Genomic DNA, 20402 nt, shown 5'->3' on the forward strand with positions numbered 1-20402 from the left:
GTCTTTGCATCTGTGCCAGGTATGTAATGTCTGCACGGTCATTTTACATTCATGGCTCTTAAAGGGATACACCAAAACAACTTAAGCTTAATGAAGCTGTTTCGGTGTACAGATCATGTCTTTGCTGTCTCACTGTTCGATTCTCTGCCATTTAGCAGATACTTGAGCACTTTGCTTATGCAGTACTAGTTTCAGTCCCAGATTCAGCTAGCCAAAAATGTTCAATTGGTGCTTAAAAATGCCTCACTTGAAGGGAAGTCTGAGAAGATACAAAGGGGAGGGGAAATGGAGCAGTGTGGACAAGGGGTAAGGCCTCAGTAATAATTGTGTAGACAGAGATAAATGGTTAAAGGGCAATTGATGGTAGTGATAAAAAGGTAAGTGGTGAAAGTCCTTAGAGGTAGAGCAAGAGACATGCTTAGGGGGACAGAAAACATGATTTTGCCAAGGAGGGCCTTGCGCAACCAGGAGAGTTGAAACAGGAAAAAAATTATTTTCAACTTTTATAACACGAACACTGATACTCTGTTTCCACACATAAACAACCCTTCATGCTCCACAAATATCAATTGCACTCACTTTAATTGGGTCAGTTGAAACTCCTAAATTGGGAATTATACGTTTAATAATGGGGGAAAAAAAGAAATGTGATCAGTAAACGTCTCCATAGATGGCATATATTTCCATTTGCAATGCAGGATAACGGAGGTCTAGCATTTGTTTTTATTCAACATAGAATAAAAAAGGTTGCCAAGAAGTATGATCTATTCTATAAGGGTTATTCAATACTGAATTTTGGGGAAATTTACCAAATTCAAACTGGAATGGCAATTCTCAGATTCGTCAATGCAAAATCCTCTTAAAATTCTGCATCGTTTTGCATCGTTCGGTGTCTGTATTGGATTGGGTGCGAAAAGGATTGATTTTGAAACCTGAGTAAAATTGGTGCTTTGTACATATTTTATATCCTATAAACTTAATTAGGATTGAATGCTGGCAAATATTTTAAGAATAAACACCAATTCACTTTACGAACTATAAAATAATGGGGGGTGAGGAACTGTTCAAGGTATCCCTCCCCCCCACACACCCCTCCAGCTGTGTGGATCATGTTGGGACTTAAAATAAGAGCAGAAAACCTGAGGTCCCCAAACTCTTAGCCAACATCTTAAATACCCATGCTAAAACAAGTTATACTTGTCAGATCTATCTTCTTTATTCTTCTGATTGAGATTCAGATTAAACTTTATTATCACTGTACAGTTTACATACAAAAACAATAAAAAACAAGTTGGCCTCTGAACAGAATTACAGTAGTGATTAATATAAATAAAAATGTGCTCTTAGTGTCATCTTTCCTCCATCGGTAAGAGTTTAATTGTTTTATAAACATTACACAATACTGTAGTGCCAGTAAAATGTTACAATCCAACTCTATAGCCTCTAAACCCCACTCCAAATTAAAAATACCTATCCAATATAAATCAACCGTGCCACACTACATAAAAATGCCATGCTGCACTAATCAGTGCATTGAATCAATGCATCGTTATGGGGAGTGTTCAGCATCTCCATGTGGCGATGAGCCTCTTTGGGGAAACACACGTGTCGGGGCTTTCTGTGTTCCTCACAAAATCAGTATTGTATGCAGACACAAAAAAAGCCTTTGAACCAGATCTACATTCTTTCTAGAACAACTTGCTCAATATAAGATTTAATCTGAACAATCTAAATAGTGTGATTTATGTTTACCGACCTCTACCCATATCTTATCTCTTAACGATTGATTCTAACGTGCTAAAATAAGAAGGGCTTAGTTTTGATTTAGGCAGGGTCCCCTCGATGGCACGTTAGGCCTACTAATATTGATACACACCACACTCTTTCTGTATTTCCTTTTAGTTTGTACAACTGGCAATATTGTTATGGTTTTCGCTTTGGCAGACTCCAAATGTAGTTATCACAGTTGTAACTGAACTTTTTGGTAACAATCTATCACACTGTAATCCATTACCACCTTCAATAGTGTGCTTATACTGCAGTGTATAATGATATTTATGGGATATTACTATATCCCCTCTACATCGTAATGTTTTTTTCAGTTATGTGCCTTCTAATATATATTATTTAGTACGCATCACCTTCTGATAGTGTTTATACTTGCTATATTAGAAATAAGTTTGAGTAAACTTGTAGCGATTTTCTCTTATCTGAATTTGATTTTATTTGTTTATAGATTTTATTGGTATTAAAGGTTAAGTTTTTTTAATTATTTGGTAAAGAACACCGCTGAATATATTTATCTTTCTCCCAATGACACTCATCGTCTTCCATTTTCACTCTGTAATTTATATATTTTCCCCAGTCTAATTTTTTTATTTTTTATTTCATGGTTTCTAAATGTTGATGCAAATTAGTTTGCAACCTTTCACAATGAAAACCTTCTGAATAGAAACACTGCACTTGCTCCGCAATGATCAATTTATTGACCACCACAAATTTGGACAAGGAATATGCTTAATTTAACTGTGTTGATGTAACATTTATTAGGTTAGCTGTAAAAATCATAAATCTTTTTTTTTTATTTTTTTTTTACAGTTCTTGTATAGCTTCCCACAAGGCTTTCCTGAAACAGATGCGTTCTGTAATTCAAACACATGTGGATCATCATATGGCTGACATTGTTTGGATTAATATAAATGTAAACACATCTGTAACTTTTTCTATGTGACTTAAGACTAATATATATATTATAAAAAAGTTACACATTTGACTACAAGAATTTTTTTTTTTTTTAAACATTTATTTATTATTTGAATACAATTTCCTAATCCCTACTTTTCCAAGTTGTGAAGAAGTTTGTTATACTGTTGAATACAATTAATACTGCATTAACACTTGGCTAGTAATCCATTTTGCTACAACAACATTCTTAAATGTGCTTGTTCCCCCTCTGTTGGCACTGTGGTCCTTATTTTGTTGTGTGTAGTGTGTTTATTTTTTATTTATACATTTACTTGTTGTGGTGTTGTCCAGTATACAATATCTGTTCTGTGTAGCAGGAAAAGAAACCATAAAAATAACACTGCCTATTCGAGGACAACTAGTTAGACTACTAATGTTTCTAGATCAACAATTTTAGAGATTTGTTTTCTTTGCCATCTATGGACCATAACTTTACATATACGAAGATATATTTTCTTTAATATGTTCAGAAATAAATGTGCAATGATTCAGTGGATGCTTAGTATACTTTTTAAACTCTTTAAATCAATTCTACCAAAGAAAACTGTGTAATATGTTAAACAAGCTATGTCCAGACAAAATGTTTAAAGGTTAGATGGTGAAAATTCTGTTTTTAAAACTGCTTGGGAAAAAATGTTTTCGAGAGGTATTCTATTTTTTTTTCTTTTATTTTTAAGGCTTTAAGGCGCTAGATGCATTTGGTCCCGTTCAATGCTGTCTCTAATTACAAGGGAATCACCACCACACCCTTCTCGTGTACTTTTTGACCAGTGACCTCTTCCTTAAAGTTCATGTAGCTACTTCCTTAATTGTCAGGCCTTTGTGGTTTTATTGGATTTGGCACCAGGGGGCATAATTTACTTGTTTTAGTTTACATTTGACTTCGGGTTTTGTTTCAGGAGACTTGGCGAGGGCATGTGTGGTTTTTTGTTTTTACTCTGAATCTTCTTGACCTCCTTCAGGCTCTGCGCTGGAAGCTCCTGTTTTTACCCACCCCCCAAAGAAAATATTCAGTATCTGGTTTATGTCTATTATGACAGCATGGTTTGTTTCTCTTCTGCAAAGTCTAAGGATTATTTGTTGGAAGACTATTTTGTTCTTTTTATTTTTTAAAAAAAAAATTCACACATAATTAATTATATATTCTTTATTTGCAAGACAATTTGCGTTTCGCTGGCTAACGTTTTTGGTACTTAAAAGAATGTTGCAATAGGAAAGTGGCTTTGAGTTGGAGGCAATCTCAAACAATACATTTGTGAACTCGCCAAGGTTTCATTAAAACTTCTGCTTATGAATCTTAAGAGTAAACTTTACTACGGTTTGATTTAAGCTTTAAGCCTAACTTATTTTATTTTTAGTTATAGGTTGTTGTACCAGTGCAATTCTGGAACTTTTTCTCTTACTATGTACTGGTTTAGTTCATCCATACATATCGTATTGATTTTTAATGGACTTTAGGACTTTAATTTGATAAAATCCAATTTAGCATTAGACAAGCAAGAATTTTTTTTTTTTTTTTTTCCCCAATATGATTTTAGGATTTTAAAATATCTTTGGTAACTGTAAGGCACAGTTTACTAAGCCCACAATCCTGTTTCAGAGTTTGCACCTCTTAGGACATTGAATGGTAAGATAGATGGCATCTGCTTTAGAAAAAAAAATATATTTTTGATTGACACACTTAGCTTAGTATATTGGCACTTAACATGACGCTTTATCTCCAGTCCTTCCTTAATATACAGTAATACTGTGTTTTTGTTTTTTCTCACAAACTCAATTGCTTTATTTATTTTATTTTCCTGTAAGTTTTGTAAACCTAATATATATATATATATATAGATAAACACATACTTGCAAAATCTAGATGAATTCAATTTATAATAGTTAATTTATAGTCTGTATAAACTGGCTTTTAATTTTTTTATCACTTTTTTTTTTTTTTTGTTAATTTTTTTTTTAGCAAACATGACACATTGACAGATTGCAGTGCAATACCATGATTTGTGGCCATTTAACAGCTCATCAACCTAAACTAGCTATTTTTTTTTTTTTTTAATTTGACAATTTTTATTTTCACAATAGTATGGGGTACAGAAGAAAGGGGGGGGGGGGGGTGTGAAACAAGTTTTACAGCATTGTCAATAACGTTGCATATCCATTGTAATGTTTAGTATTACTTATGGGTGGTGGGGTAGTGGGGGGGGGAGGTAGGGAGGGTTGGGGTTGCCATCAGTAATGCATCATTCGTAAAGGGTCCTTTATACCTTATTGAGCTGTAGCACCTTGGTTGACCCAAGACTTGTTTCCTGTTGGTTGTTAGCCTCTGATATTCTGGGTTGTGGCTATGCCTTGTCTAGTCCTCCCCCTGCAACTAGTGATTTGGGGTTTTGTCTCTCTACCTCATCACCTTAATTCATTTAGGCTTTATGCGCTTATGAGTGTTGTTGTTTGCTGTGTCTTGTGTACATGAGCTAGCCCTTTATTCATTGGGCCATGGTGGGGTTTTCAACCAGTGTGGCACCTTTTGTGAGTGTACCGGTGATCGCTGGGGCATCGGGAAAATTATTTGGGGGGTGGATGGGGTGTGGACAGCTTTTGTGTGCCTCCCAATATTCTTTCCACATCAAGTTGGCTTTTGCCATTGATTTGTTCAGGCCTCTTTGCTGTGCAAGCATTGTTTCATATTGCCAGTTAGTGTTGATTTGGTTGAGGTGGGTATTGCAGTTCGGTGCGGTAGGTGATTTCCATAATCTAGCTATCACCATTGCAGCTGATATTAAAATATGATAGATAGCCGCCCATTGGGCCCTAGATATGTTTTCTGGTGGTATATATAAGAAGCACATCTCTACCGTGGGTTCTATTGTGGCGTTCGTTATTTCTGAATTAGATGAGATGCGCAACCTTGCGCCAGAAAGGTTGTATGATATCACAGGTACACTATGTGTGTAGCATCGTTCCCACCTGATCCTTATACCTCCAGCATTGATTTGTGGAGGATTGTGGCCATATTTTGTGAATCCTATCTGGCACCAGGTACCAGCGATATAGGATTTTTCTTTGGAGTTCTAAGTGATTAGTGCATGATGTGATGCCTCTGTGTGATGAGTACGCTCTCATCCGACGGCTGGAACAGGAAGGCGGGCAGTGACCGCGAGAAGCGGTCACGTGTCCCGCCTGACTTTAAAAGCGCGCCGCGGGTCTCGGGCGCGCTCTTAAAGGGACAGTGGGAGCCTAAATTGGAAAAGGCCTCCCATGGGTCCCTGTCATACCACACTCCCCATACACTTACCTTTTGGGGGTGTGGATATGACTGGGGCCAATTAAAATAGGTGTTTAGATAGATAGATAGATAGATAGATAGATAGATATAGATATATATATATATATATATATATATATATATATATATATATATATATATATATATATATATACTCACCTTTTTCCCTTAGTTCCTAGCCCTATTGTGGTTTCTGTTTCAGTTCCCTTTAGTGCTTGTTGTATTCAGTTGTATTCCTTCATACTTGACCTTGGCTTTGTTTTCTGACTACGTTATCTCTTTATCCTTATCTGTTCTGTTTGCCAGCTTGCTGTTTACTGTGTACCAGACCCCGGCTAGTCCTAGTTTACGCTGTCTCTTTGTGCCCTTGAAATCGGATCGTTCCTGACTCTGTACTTCTCCTATATACGTCGAGTTCGGCCACTCTAAGGTCCGGTAGATGTATCTCCCCTCTGTGTTGTCTTCTGTTTAGCTGAATCCTGCTTGTTGGGGTAGGGTATATTTTCGTTAGTCTCGTCCCATTCGTGATCTTAAAGGTGTCCGAGCAGAATCCAGCTGTCACTACTTTGGCTGTTGGATGGTTGTATAGGGCTCTGATCACATTAATGAATTGCTGTGGGAATGAAAATTTGTGTAGTACAGCCTGCAGAAAGGACCAACTGAGTCGGTCGAAGGCCTTCTCAGCGTCCAGGGACACCAGAAGGCCCCCGACTCCCCCCCCCCCCCCCCTCCTCACACTGTGCACCAGATCCAGTACCTTGCGTGTGTTATCTGATCTCTGCCTTCCAGCTACAAAGCCCACTTGGTCGGTATGTATCAGGTGGGGTAGTATTCGACTTAGTCGTTGTGCATGGACTTTGGTGTACAGTTTGGCGTCGGTGTTGAGGAGCGATATTGGACGGAAGTTGGGGCAATGAGTCGGTGGTTTGCCTGGCTTGGGGAGGGTGATAACATGTGCCATTAGTAATTCCTCAGGAAGTTTACCTGTTTGAGTGGCATAGTTAAATAGTTGTGCAAGGTAGGGTGATAAAATGTGTTGGAATTTTTGGTAGTAAAGGTTTGTGAAGCCGTCAGGGCCTGGTACTTTATTTTTCGGCAGCGCCTTTATTGCAACTTCTACCTCTTGTGTTGTCACGGGAGCCGTTAGCTCTGATATCTGGGTGGGTGATAGTGTTGGTAATTGGGTGTTTGCTAGATATGCATGTATCTCTTCATCACTCTGTTTTAAGTGGTTTGAGTTCTCTAGGTTATATAACCCTTCGTAGTAGGAGGCGAAGGAGTTGCTCACATCCACCAGGGATTAGTTATTTTAAATTAGTTTTTTGTTATTCTGATCTATTATGTATGGTATCCTGCTATTGGTTACTCTGCTTTTGAGTATGGATGCCAATAATTTACTTGCTTTGTTGCCTTGTGTGTATTGTTGTTGTCTGAGTCTATGTATATTGTAGCTCACTCTTTGTAGTGTGTATTCTTTGATTTTGTCTTGTACGTCCTTGATTTGGGATTGCAGTGTGTCTGTCGGGGATGTTTTGTTTCTGGTGGTGAGGTCTGTCAGTTGCGTGTTCCATTTTATCCATTGCGCCTGGGTGCTACGCTTGGTCTGCGCTTCTTTTTGGATCAGCAAGCCTCTAATGACAGGTTTGTGCGCCTGCCATACCGTGTCTATCTTAGTCTGCTCTATATTGTTCGTGTTGAAATAGTGTGTGATTTCTTCCTCTAGATGTTTAGTGACCGTCGGGTTGTATAATAGGGATTCAATAAGTCTCCATGGGCTCTTGTGTTTGAAGTCATATTGGTCTTTAACCGTTAGTGTTATAGCTGCATGCTCCGACCAACTAATTGTGTTTATATTGCTGTCGATTAGCTGGTCTAGGTGTGTTCTGTGGATATGGAATCTGTCTATACGTGTGTACGTTTTGTGCGGGGCTGAGTAGTAAGTGTAATCTTTTATTCGTGGATTAAGTACTCTCCGTGTATCGTATAGTTGGTGTTCATCTAGTAGTTTCTGATTTGTTTTGACCTAGTTTTGGAGCGAAGTAGTGATGTGGTGTCTTGCTTTGGGTCTATAATATGATTGAAGTCACCGCATAGGATCAGCATTCCCCTCTGCAGTCGTGTTCTCTTAGCTAACAGCTTGTGGAGAAAATTCCTTTAGTCTGTATTCGGTGCATAGACTGAGACTATAGTATACAAGTTGTTATTGATGGTGCATGCTAATATTATGTATCTGCCCAGGGGGTCGATACAGGAGTCGTGATGTGTGAATGCAACTTTGTTGCATTAATATTGTTACTCCTTTGGATTTATGTTCTGTGGTTGCGTGGTATTGATGTGGGAATAAGTCTGGCCTTAGAGTTGGGTTTGTTTTAAAGTGTGTTTCCTGGAGACAAATTATCTCTGCATGTTCTTGTTTCAAGTCCCTCAAGAGGCAGTGGTGTTTATACGGCGTGTTTAAACCTTTTACGTTATGAGAGTATACTTTCATATTAGGGTTTCAGTAGGTAATAGCTGTCTGTCACAAGGGTTCTATTTTTATTGCTCTTTGATAGGGTATTGTCCGGGAGGCTAACCGGGGTATATGGCGTCCCGCTGAGCTTGATGTCATATTGCTCAGTGATTGTTTGTTTGAGGTTATGGTTGTAGGCTGTTGTGGGTCATTTTACTGTGGTGGATAGGGTAATACATTGCGGGTGAAGGGGTATGGGGGGTAACTTGGTAAGAACATAACGGTAGTTGTCACTACTAATACCCAAATCTGGGTGTGGTTACTATTCCGTGTAACCTCTGGGGGTCGTGGTATGGTTCCCAACTTCGTACGTCAGCGTTTGGCTTGGCCCTTACGTTTCTAGTGATGAGAGAGATGATACCTATATAGTCATGTGTGGTTCGGAACCGGGATCTCGTCAAATCGTGTAAACCCTATTGTCCCGTTCCTACTTCCCGTGCGTGGGGTCCTGTATTTTATGGTGTGTTATCTCTATAGTTCAGGTTCGATGTCATCCCAAGTGTAGGACTAGTCTGCTCTCCTAATTCCCATGACTGACCCTCGTTGCACGTTAATACAGTGAAATTTACATTTGTAACACCAAGACAATGTTCCATCTATCAAACTTATAACATGTAACATTTAACATTCTTGTTGCTGCTCCTAGGAGGCCTGCTGATGCGGCTAGCATTTCTACATTTACATCCTTTAGCCATAGTGTCTTGTTACTTTGATAACGTTTAACATATAACTTCCCTCACCCGGCTATTATTGCTGCCTCCCGGGGGGGCTAGATCAGGGTAGCTAATGTTATCTTGTTTCCAGCAATTATACACAGTTGTGTTCATCTAGTCTATAGCACATACTGTTTAACTTTTCCCCATCTGGTTAATGTTTCAGACTCCCGGGGGCTCACTAGTGCAGCCAGTTTTTCCCTGTTTTCAACCTTTGGGCTTATTAGCGTTCAACAATATCTAACATATAGCTCCTCTCGTCTAGCTTTGGTATTGCCTCCTAGTGGTTTAACTGTTGTGGCTAGCAGTCCCTTCGTTGTCTTTTTTTTTTTTTTTTAAATTCATCTTTGGTAACTTTTTAGATTACTATTATCAAACCTATAACTTATGCTGGCTTAGTACTACTTAGTACTACTACTGGCTTAGTATTAGAACGTCCACTAGGAGGTGTGCGAATGCAATCAGCATTTACATATTTTCGTCAATTAGACGGAAAAATCTATAGAACTTTAGCAGGACAAAGCCACGCAAGAACATTGAACTCTGTGCTTATTTTGACAAATAAGTATTCTGCTTGGTCACGTAATTAAACCTTTTGATCTACATCGGTAAAAGTCTATGGTACATATGTATACGTTTTGCCTTCTCGGACGGTCTTCTAGGTCCATTATTTTCATTTGAAGTTGGTGTTGTTGGTGTTCCAGCCTTTGGACATGGTCCGCCATATCGTTGTGGGCCTCCGCAGATTCGTCCATTTTGTTTTCCGCCCTGGCCGTGCGCTCACCCAAGTCGTGCACGTCTTTCTTGATCTCTGCTATTGATTTGTTGAGGTTGTCTAGGAGTTTGTTGGACATCGCGTCCAGGCACTTCTGCAGTATCTCTTGTGTAACCGGTAAATTGCCTACCGAATCAGTGTGGAGAGGCAGCGTATCGTCGCCATCGCTATCTTGGTCACTCTCGTGTGAGGCGGCCTGTTGCGGCCTGGTTCCAAAGAACAAGCTTTTTTTCTCCTTTGTCTGGGAGCTTTTGTTTGGTGCTTGCCTGGGACATCTTCCCTGTAGTTGTGGTGAGAGTTTTCAATGATTATTGCTGGTGAAAAACGCTTTTTCGGGCCGTTAAGATCGGAGCACTAGTTACATGCGACCGTCCGTGCCACGAGCTAGGCCACACCCCCCCTAAACGTGCTTTTAAAGACCTGCCATCTGCAAAAATATATACCCCAAGGAATCTCCCTTGATTGCTTTTCAATAGTACTAAGATTTTATTTTATTTTTCATATAGCTATGATGTCATATTTGCTGGGGGCCCAGAAGAATTACTCAAAAAGTTCCAAGAAACAAACCACAAAGTTATCTTTTCTGCTGAAGGTTTAATATGGCCAGATAAAAGACTTGCTGAGAAGTACCCTGTTGTGAGAAGTGGAAAACGATTCCTTAATTCTGGAGGTAAGTGCCTAATATTGTTCTCTCCATGGAATAATGTTCTTAAACCCAGGAGTTCTTTATTTTCTTGTGCATTCCATTCTAAGCAGTCGAAAATATGGTGTGCAATAGCATAGGTTTAAAATAATATAAACGTTTCTATTGGGTCATGGAAAGCAAGAAATATTATGGGGTCCTACTAATCTTCTACATATTGGGGATCGACCGATAATTTTTTTATTTTATTTTTTAGAGCCGATACTGATTATCTGTGAATTTTCATGCCGATAGCCAATAACTTACCAATATTCTGTACATTTACCATTTTGAAAAAAAATAAACAATTTCTAAAGGTAAATGTGCACACAATATACATGCCACATGTAGTGTAGTGACAGGGAAGCTGTGTGTTTGTGTAGTGGATGCAGTGTATATAATGAATGCAGAGTGTGTTTGTTTAGTGTGTGTGTAGTGTTTGTGTAGTGTGTATAGTGAATGCTGTTTGTGTGTGTGTGTAGTGTATGTGTAGTGCGTATAGTGTTTCTGTAGGTATGTAATTTGTGTAAAATGGGGGGGGGGGACTGTGCAGTGAGGGCCCAGCAAGCGCTTACTTACCTTCCCAGCAGCTCCCTTTAGCTCCCCTGTGTAAATCTCATGACCAGTGCCCCCGCGGAGCATTGCCATGGTAACCAATGGCAACGCTCTGACGGCCACGGGACTTGTGAAATTTACAGTGGGGAGCTGAAGGGAGCTGCTGGGAAGGTAAGCATGTGCTTGTGGGGCCCCCCAGGACCCCCAGGCTTGTCGTGAGCCCCGTAGTCCTGGTATGTATTATCCGCAATATCGGTGTCTTTATTGCCCGATACCGATATTGCCGAAAATACTGAATATCAGCCAGATAATCGGTCCATCCCTACTACATATACTTACTCTTGCTAATTATTTAATAGAGGTTATTTTGGTAAAAGTATGGATCCTTAAGGGGGAACAACAAGAACATACAGGCAGGACCCATAACATTCCTTATAGCTACATTGATTTGTAAAACACACTTCAGCTAGAATTCTACCCATTCATTGAGAAGCCATAACCTGTTTCTCAGTCCATCCAAATCCAAGCGCGTTGAGAATACTATATTAATCCACACCTACAATAATTTAGTTTCCATCCGAATAGGTCTCTCAAAGACCATGCCAGTCAGCAGGGCTAGACTGGCCCATCAAGATAACGGGAAATTTCCTAGTGAGCTGCTACTCAGTTACAATTATCTGAGGGGAGGACGATGACCAGGACAGATACTGTGTGCATCTTTGAAGGAGCTGTTCTGTACTCTTCTGCCTCTTATCACTGGCCCACGCTTTAACTGCACAATCATTGTATCAAGAATTCTTACTGAGTGAGGGAGCAGGGAATGTTTTAAGCCCCTTTCTCTATAAGACTTCCTCCAACATCACACCAAATGGGAGCTGCTTGATCAGGAAGGAAAGAACATGGTGCAATTCCCAGTTGGCACAAGTCCACCAGGCAAGTAAGCAAACAAATGGAAGATGGAGCTTAATTAAGGAAGATGGAGAGTAGAGATTGAGATGCAGTTGGGGTCTCTTGTGAGTTGAATGAGGATGTAACAAGAGGGACATGCATTTAACCCCCTAAAGCACTCCAGTAAGCTACAGTGCTCCAAGGGGTTGGAGTGTTTCTTTTAAGAATAAACAAAACTACTTACCGTAATTTTAAGCAGAAGTTCAACAACCACATCACCATGCATTTCTGAAGATGTCACGGTAATGGTGCTGAAACAATGCCTTTTCTGTTCCACTTTAAAGTCGTGTTAGAACTGTCCTTAATGTTGAAGAAATAAATTAAAATGCCAAATGTATCTTTCCACACAATCCTGAATTAGACCTTATAGGGCTGGTATAAAAGTTTTCTCCAGGGCTGCTTTTTATTCCTAGTCAATCCTGCCATTTGGTGTCTTTGCTTAAGTTGAGGTGCAAGGAGTTCTCCTGTCTGCCTTCCTTGACCACAAACTCAATGCTTTCCAGGTTTGTACGGGGATCTTTTCCGTTTGATTTCCATATCTATGTTGACCAGACTAGGATATGTTGCTGGTAGTGTTTGCAAGTGACCAACGTGTGAAATAAGATATTGATCATAACACTCCAAATACACACCAGTTGTCGTGGGTGGCAATAGAGCCACAGGAAAGAAAGTCTTTGCATATTGCACAAGATCAGATCTCTGTAAATATTTAATCTCACTGTTCAGTTCATATTAATGGAGGTTTATGGGGATATTTGATATCACACCTCAACTCTACCATGCTCTTTCTGACATAGCCATGCACTGCATGCTCCATGTGAGTACAACCATCCACACAGTTAGGATGTCAACTCTGCCCTGATAAAGGAACGCACCAAGTCAGTGTATATCCTGCAAGATTGCCAAGAGTGCAGGTCATCTGTGTCTTTGAGTTTTTTTTGTTTTTGTCAAATCACTTAAAAACTTTCTGAAAAACTAAAAGGAACTTCAGCCAGGGGTTATAATGCTGGGTGTCTTTCCCCATTTTATTTAGAAAACCAGCTGTATCTGTAACCCTATGTAGTAAAGGTTGCTGGAAAATGTAGTTTACTGATAGCTTATTAAGATACATAATTTTGTAGATGTCAGATTTCTTATTACTTTCCCTGCATTTTGCATTTTTTTTTCATACTACACATTTAAATATTATGAACTTTCTGATGGCAATATATGTAATTTTCTTTTTAAAAGGCAGTTTCACACTTCAAATTTCATACCTCATAAATACATAATGTTTGAAAAGACGGTCTACAAAAAAAAAAAACTTATTTATTTTCTTTTTTCTTGATTGCAGGATTTATTGGATACCTTGAAAATGTTAACCAAATTGTACAGCAATGGAATTTACAGGATAATGATGATGATCAACTTTTTTACACAAAAATCTACATTGATCAACATCAGAGGGTAAGAAATCATGATTAATTCTTGACAGGTTTTGTTGCTTTCTATAATATTCATTAGGTAAGGGTAATCTTTTTACAACACAAACAAATAAAGCACAATATTTAAAGGAACATTGTAGCAATTAAGAATACAATGTATTTCTAATGCTTTAGTGCCCGTGTCAGTAGTTGTATGTAGTATTATAAACTGTACTCTCCTTTTTCCAGTGTCAAGGCTCCCTCGACGCTGATCATTTCTCTTAGTGTCATTGTGGAGACATTGCTTCCTCCACAATTGTCAAATCCAGTACTCCTTACAGAGGGGCATTGGGGACCTGATGAGCCTGCGCGACGAGCACCACACACTCATTCAAGCTTCCCCATAGGAAAGCATTGTATTCAGAACTTTCCTGAGGGTTTCTGCATTACATGACCAAGTTTTACTCTGTGCTGCAGAAGGGTCTCTAGTAGCTCTTAGGAAGAAAAGCACTACATATGAATTTAACTCTGCTATAGAAACCCTTCGTTGCAAGATTAAAAGAACAGGGCAACTGCACCCAGACCACTTAATAGAGACTAATAATGAAAAACAAAGAATATTTTTCTCAATGTATCTGAAATCCTTGACTGGATCTCTGACACACACAGATTGTTGTAATAGACATCCTTTATTATGAGGCTGTACATGGACTTTATATTGATAGTTACTCCAAACCACCATGATCCTTTCAGGAATTTGAAGTGGTCATGATTGTTGAAGTCTGCTTGAAGCTCTACATATGCAAAGATATAATCACTTTTGTATCAGGGGCTAGTTACCCCCAGCACATGTGACTTAGATTGCCCAAAACCCTGTTCAGGGGTGCTCTGTATAAAATCTGTGCAAATGTCTGTCTGCTGTCTGGCTGAAAATATAATGGCTGTTTAGAACGGCTCTAGAGTCACTTTCTTCTTACATCCTTATTTAACAGAATAAATGTACAGCGTTATCATGCTCAGCATGAAACAAACATTGAATTGACAGACTGTGGCAATTGCTGTACATTTCAATGCTTCTGCTTTAGGGTTCAGCTGTAGTTAGGTGACTGTCCCAGTGCTGTACTTCAGATAAGTTCTAACTTGGGCATTAATCTAAAATAAATGGTATACATATGCATGAGAAAAAAAAAAGCAACAAAGGAAAATGAGGAGGAGCAGTAATAATCTTTAAAAAAACAAAAAAACAAAAAAAAAAAAAAAGCTTGCACTTTCTGTCTGTTTAAATAGATGACTAGGGATTAACTACGACAAATAACACACGCAAGTTGTCTATTTTTGGCACCACTACCAAGTTGGAATTCCTATCAGATCCTGAAATATGCCATATGTTGTAGCTTTACCTCATTCCAGTAAGGGATAAGAATGCTGTCAATTTGTCAGTTCACATTGATATTTATGGAACACGGAAACCCCACGAGCTTTAAAAGGGGCACAAAAGCACATGTATTTTTTTATTTTTTTTTTGTGGCAACAATTGTCGGCAACAATTTAGCCAATCAGAATTCAATACCATATAAAAAGGCTGTAGCTCACATTTGAAGTATGCCTATTAGAGAAACGCACTTCTTCGTTTTTCCCTGGAACATTTATTTGTTTGTTCTTTATAGATTTTATTCATTATATGCTTGGAGAAAATGTAACAAGCACAAATATGCACATGTTTGAGGTACAGGTATCGTATACTTTGTTGGCACATATAGTAAAAAAATAAAAAAAATAATAAAATTAAAAAACATCTCAATCTTTGATGGAAGTCTGCTATACAACAAACTATTTTAACCTTTTGAGTTCTAGGTCAGTTTGGCATTCTGTATACACTAAAAGCCACACCAATTATTTGCACATTTGATCATCTATTACACTAGATGGCAGATGGAATTCTCTTGATACCCTGTGAAACGCACAACTAATTATTTTAGTATGAGAAACATTATAAAAATGTGGATCATATTAAAACATCCTCCAGACTTTCTCTGCTGCATGTATTCTTTGACCACTGTATTATTTTATGTGTATATTTAGGAAGTTATGTTTTGCTTTTTAGGGACGTATCAACATCACCTTGGATCATATGTCTAGAATTTTCCAAAATCTGAATGGAGCTATTGGTATGTATTTTATATTTAAGTTAAATTTGAATTTTATTATCAAACTTGGCCATGACTAAGTAAGCAAACTGTGAAAGGTTTTGTTGAAAGGCCAGTTTTCAAAATTTCCTTTAGAATAATCTGACCGTGATTGTTTAAAATAATACCTATGAACTCCAATTTAGGGTGACTTGTATATTTACAAATTAATATACCTTTCTAATATTGTGTGAGTAGAAAGCTGTTGGTATGTAATAATTAAAAAATAAAATGAAAATACATTTAAAAAAATAAATTGTAAAATGGTACACTCTGGATGCTATCAGAGCTCTTGTCTAAATGAATGCTTAGAAACTGCAATTTTAACGGAAGATCCACTCTTTCAGCTGAGTCCACAATTGGCCAATTCTGCACACAGCCCTTTAAATCACCATGGCTGAACGATCATGTTTAGCCACAGTGATTATCCTAGAATCCTGTAGGATTCAGAGCTTACTCCAAAAAGCAACCCATGCATAAAACCAGATGCATGATTGGCAATGGGCTGTGTGTGCTGCCCAGCAACAATCGCTGTGTGATTGTCAGAGACCACATGCAGGAGCTACAGCATAAGAGGGTGATCTCCCTTTCGTTATTATTGCCATATCTATATCTCTATCACCAACAGATTCCGTAGCGCTTTACAATATTATGAGGGGGTATTTAACTATAAATGTATAATAAATAGGACAATTACAAGAAAACGTACAAGAATGATAGGTTGAAGAGGACCCTGCTCAAACAAGCTTACAATCAGTCTATAGAAGTTGGCGTATAAAACACATTAGGACAGGAAATGGCAATCATAAAGTGGGAGTGAAGCAGAGCTGGAGGAGAGAATAGAGTGCTGCCCTTTAGGGGAGAGCAAGACATGTGTGTAAGGTTGAGGTTACTCTGAGGCCAGAATAAAGTATGTCATCAAGACAGCTCGCTTGCAAGGATGGACTTATGTGGATACCACTAACTTGAAGGGAGAGTGAAAGAGGAGGATCAGTATTAGGAGGAGGAGGAAAGACAAGGAGCTCAGTCTTAGAGATTGAGTTTCAGAAAGCTGGAGGACATCCAGTCAGAGATGTAAAAAGTCAAGCAGTGACACATTGCAGAACGACAGGGGAGAGGACCGGGAAGGAGATATATCTGGGTGTCATCAGCGTACAGGTGGTAGTGCAATCCAAGTAAGGTAATACGTTTGCCAAGAGAGACAGTAAAGAAAAAAATAGGGGATCAAGGACAGAGCCTTGGGGGACTCCAACTGAGACAGGATGAGGGGAGGAGGTATCAATAGAAAAGGACACTGAATTAGCATTGGGACAGATGAGGACAGAGTCACCGAGACAGTGAATGAAGAGTTTGAAGAATGAGAGCATGATCAACGGCAGCAGAGAGGTCAAGTAGACTTGGTATGGAGTAGTGGCCTTTGGATTTAGCTGCAATTTAGGTAATTAGTAACTTTGATAAGAGCAGTCTCAGTAGAGGGGAGAGGGCGGCTGCCAGATTGAAGAGGGTCAAAGGGAGAGTTGGAATTGAGGTGAGACATACTGGTAAAGACAAGTCTTTCCAGAAGCTTTGAGGAAAAAGTGAGCAGGGATATGGGATGATAGAGGGGGAGGAGGGGTCAAGAGATGTGGTTTTTTTTTTTTTTTTTTTTTTTGTTTTTTTTTTAGTATATGTACTACAGTGGCATATTTAGGGTCAGCAGGGACAACACCAGAAGAGAGGGAGAGAGAGAGAGAGCAGTTGAAGATGTGTGCTAAGGAAGGCACAAGGCAACGGGAGAGAGATCTGGTGAGATGGGACAGGATCAAGCGGGCAAGTGGTGGGGCGAGAGGAAAGGAGAAGCGCAACCACCTCTTGTTCAGTAGCCAGGGAGAAAGTCTGAAGGGTAGGAAAGACATGACCTACATGTGGTTGAGAATGGCAAGGTGGGGAGAATTCTTTCCTTAGCTGTTCAATCTTTTCTGTAAAGTAGCATGCAAAGCTATCTGCTGTAAGGTTAGTTTAGGGGGTGGACACAGCAGGGCGAAGAAGAGCATTAAAGGTGGCAGACACCTGGGATTGCGGGAGCATGAACTAATGAGTGGAAAAATGACTGTTTGGCGAGGGCAAGACCTGCGCTGTATGAACGCAATATGACTCTATAATGGAGAAAGTCTGCCTGGGTGCGAGACTTCCTCCAGGAGCGTTGAACACAACAGGAACATCCTGCAATATCCTAGTATACAGGGCGCGCAGTACTGACTTCAGCAGAGGGAATCCATCTGAGATATGGATTAGTATTAGGGGTAGCATTCAGTTTAGAAGAAAAAAACAAATTTGACACTGTTAAGCATGGTGACACTGTAATTTGCCAAATATTATCCTTGGTAAGCATGCAAAAAGGCATGTTAAATTTAGGGCATCTGACCCTACAAGTACCTCAAATACCTGGTAGAGGTGTAAATGTGGGATATTGATGTACTAAAGAATAGTAGCAGTATACAATTATGTGATCTTTACAGTAGTGAGCTATAGGAGAAGGTCTATGAAATGATGAAAATAAAAAAAAATTGAACAACAAATTTTTTTCAATATTTGACCAGTGTTTGTTAGAAAATGGTTTAATTTTAAAGTATAAAAATGCACTTTATTAAGGGGACACTGTGGTCACCAGAACAACTACAGCTTATTGTATTTGTTTTGGTGAGTGGAATCATTCCCTTCATGCTTTTTGCAGTAAATACGGTCTTTTCAGAGAAAATGCAGTGTTTACATTACAGCCTAGTGAGAACTCCACTGGTCACTAGATGGCTATTAGAGGTACTTCGTGGGGCAGTGCTGCACGCTGCACCACTGCCATTCAGTGTCTCCACCCTCTGCATGGAGACACTAAACTTTCCTCATAGAGAAGCATTGATTCAATGCAGGGCTATGTTTGACTTGTGCTGGCTCTGCCCCTGATGTGCCTCCTGGACAGTCTCTGCAATCCTATGGGAAAGCATTGTGATTGGCTCAGAAGAATGCTCCTGGTAATGTCAGCCAAATGGGCAGATTAAGGGTAGAGAAAGCAGCTGCAGACTTGAATACAAATAAGATTTTACTATATTTAGAGAGGTAAGGTGGGAGGGTGTAACAAAATGTAAAAGTAACAAAACTCACCACATCTCAGAGTCTTGGACCTTAAAGTGGTAAATAAAATATGTATGTATTAAAAGTTGTTGTTAAAGTATTATTTAGATGCTGATCTTGAGGTAGGGAATCATATGTTGCTTATCTTCCCAAATGCCCCAGTTTGATCACATCACAAAGAAAGCTACAAATTAAGGTAAAGAATCCTTCCATAGGAAAGCTATTCCTTATAAGAATGAGGGAGTAGTTATTTTACTATATGTGCAGGTCATTCCCTTAGTAGTTGGATGTTAGCCTATGGTTGTCTATATCATCTCATTTTGTAATGTGTTTATAATTTCAGATGAAGTGGTGTTACATTTTGAACAAGGCAAAGCTAGAGCACAAAATTCTCATTATGAAACTTTGCCAGTATTAATACATGGAAATGGACCAACAAAGGTACAGTAAATGTGTTTTTAAATAATGGTTAAAATTAGAACACAAGTATATTTTTACATATAAGGATAAACCAATTTTGTTAACTTGGAAATGTAGGCATCTATTTCAGTTGAATATATCCAATCTCTTACCAAGAAACTACAAATGCTATGTGCCTCGATTCCGATTGCAGCTAACAAATACGAGGAACACCTACACTTCTACTGCTTCAGAGGCTTCTCTAGAACATATTTTACATACGTAATCATAACAATATTCAGATATTATGAAAAATGTTTTTATGTAGCTTAAGTGTTGGCAAAATTACATCAAAGATGCCTTTGAGAAAGAAGCTTTGTTACATTGTTTTGAAAGGCACGGTTCTTTCCAATGTATGTTTTGCTTTCACGTTATGAAAGTAAACCTAGCCCTGTATGTTTAGATGCTTGGAATTCTATGCAATTCTCCTCTTTTCTAACTTAAGTTCCATTAAAAACGTCAAGCAATCTTGAAACCATCTTTACTACAATCTGAAGGGCAGTCTGCATGACTTAAAGGAGTAGTGTTAGCGTAATAATCAAAATACCACCAGGTTCAGCGAAGAGTTTTATTGATCAAAAAGCAACAGTGATCCCAGTGAGACCTTGGCAAGCAAAGTCTTAAATGGTAATAAAAGCAAGTCTTTATATACATAAGAATGAAGAACAATTAAAGTTTAAGCTACCACTAAAAAGCTTCAAAATTTCTTCTGGACGTGTGCCTTTGCATAGGAAAGTACATCTGAACAAATAAGTTTAGATATTTAACTCATTCAGGTCTATTCTGGACTTTTGAACTAAGCAATGCTCAAGTTAACATGGTGGGTTCATTCTCCATTATCATCTCCCCTCCTGAGACCACTAATGTAAACTCAACATACCATATTTATCGGCGTATAACACGCACTTTTTCTCCCTGAAAATAGGGGGAAAATGATGGGTGCATGTTATACGCCGATATCCCATATTTACTTACCTGTCTTGAAGCGTGGGCCGGCTTCACAGCGCGCACAGCGGTACTGGAACTTCAATTTCAGGTT

At 38.8% G+C, this 20402-nt stretch overlaps 1 protein-coding gene across 2 annotated transcripts in view; it reads left to right on the forward strand.

Annotated features, from left to right (window-relative positions):
• PLOD2 (procollagen-lysine,2-oxoglutarate 5-dioxygenase 2) overlaps positions 1–20402 on the forward strand; it is a 117110-nt gene that overhangs the window by 37688 nt on the left and 59020 nt on the right. For both annotated transcript variants that reach the window (XM_063442489.1, XM_063442490.1), the window contains exons 4-7: positions 10532–10695; positions 13544–13656; positions 15718–15781; positions 19248–19345. In XM_063442489.1, the coding sequence (XP_063298559.1) occupies positions 10532–10695; positions 13544–13656; positions 15718–15781; positions 19248–19345 (439 nt within the window). The remainder of the gene's footprint in view (positions 1–10531; positions 10696–13543; positions 13657–15717; positions 15782–19247; positions 19346–20402) is intronic.

The sequence above is a fragment of the Pelobates fuscus genome, chromosome 2 (genome assembly GCF_036172605.1).
Source record: "Pelobates fuscus isolate aPelFus1 chromosome 2, aPelFus1.pri, whole genome shotgun sequence".
Lineage (NCBI taxonomy): Eukaryota > Metazoa > Chordata > Amphibia > Anura > Pelobatidae > Pelobates > Pelobates fuscus.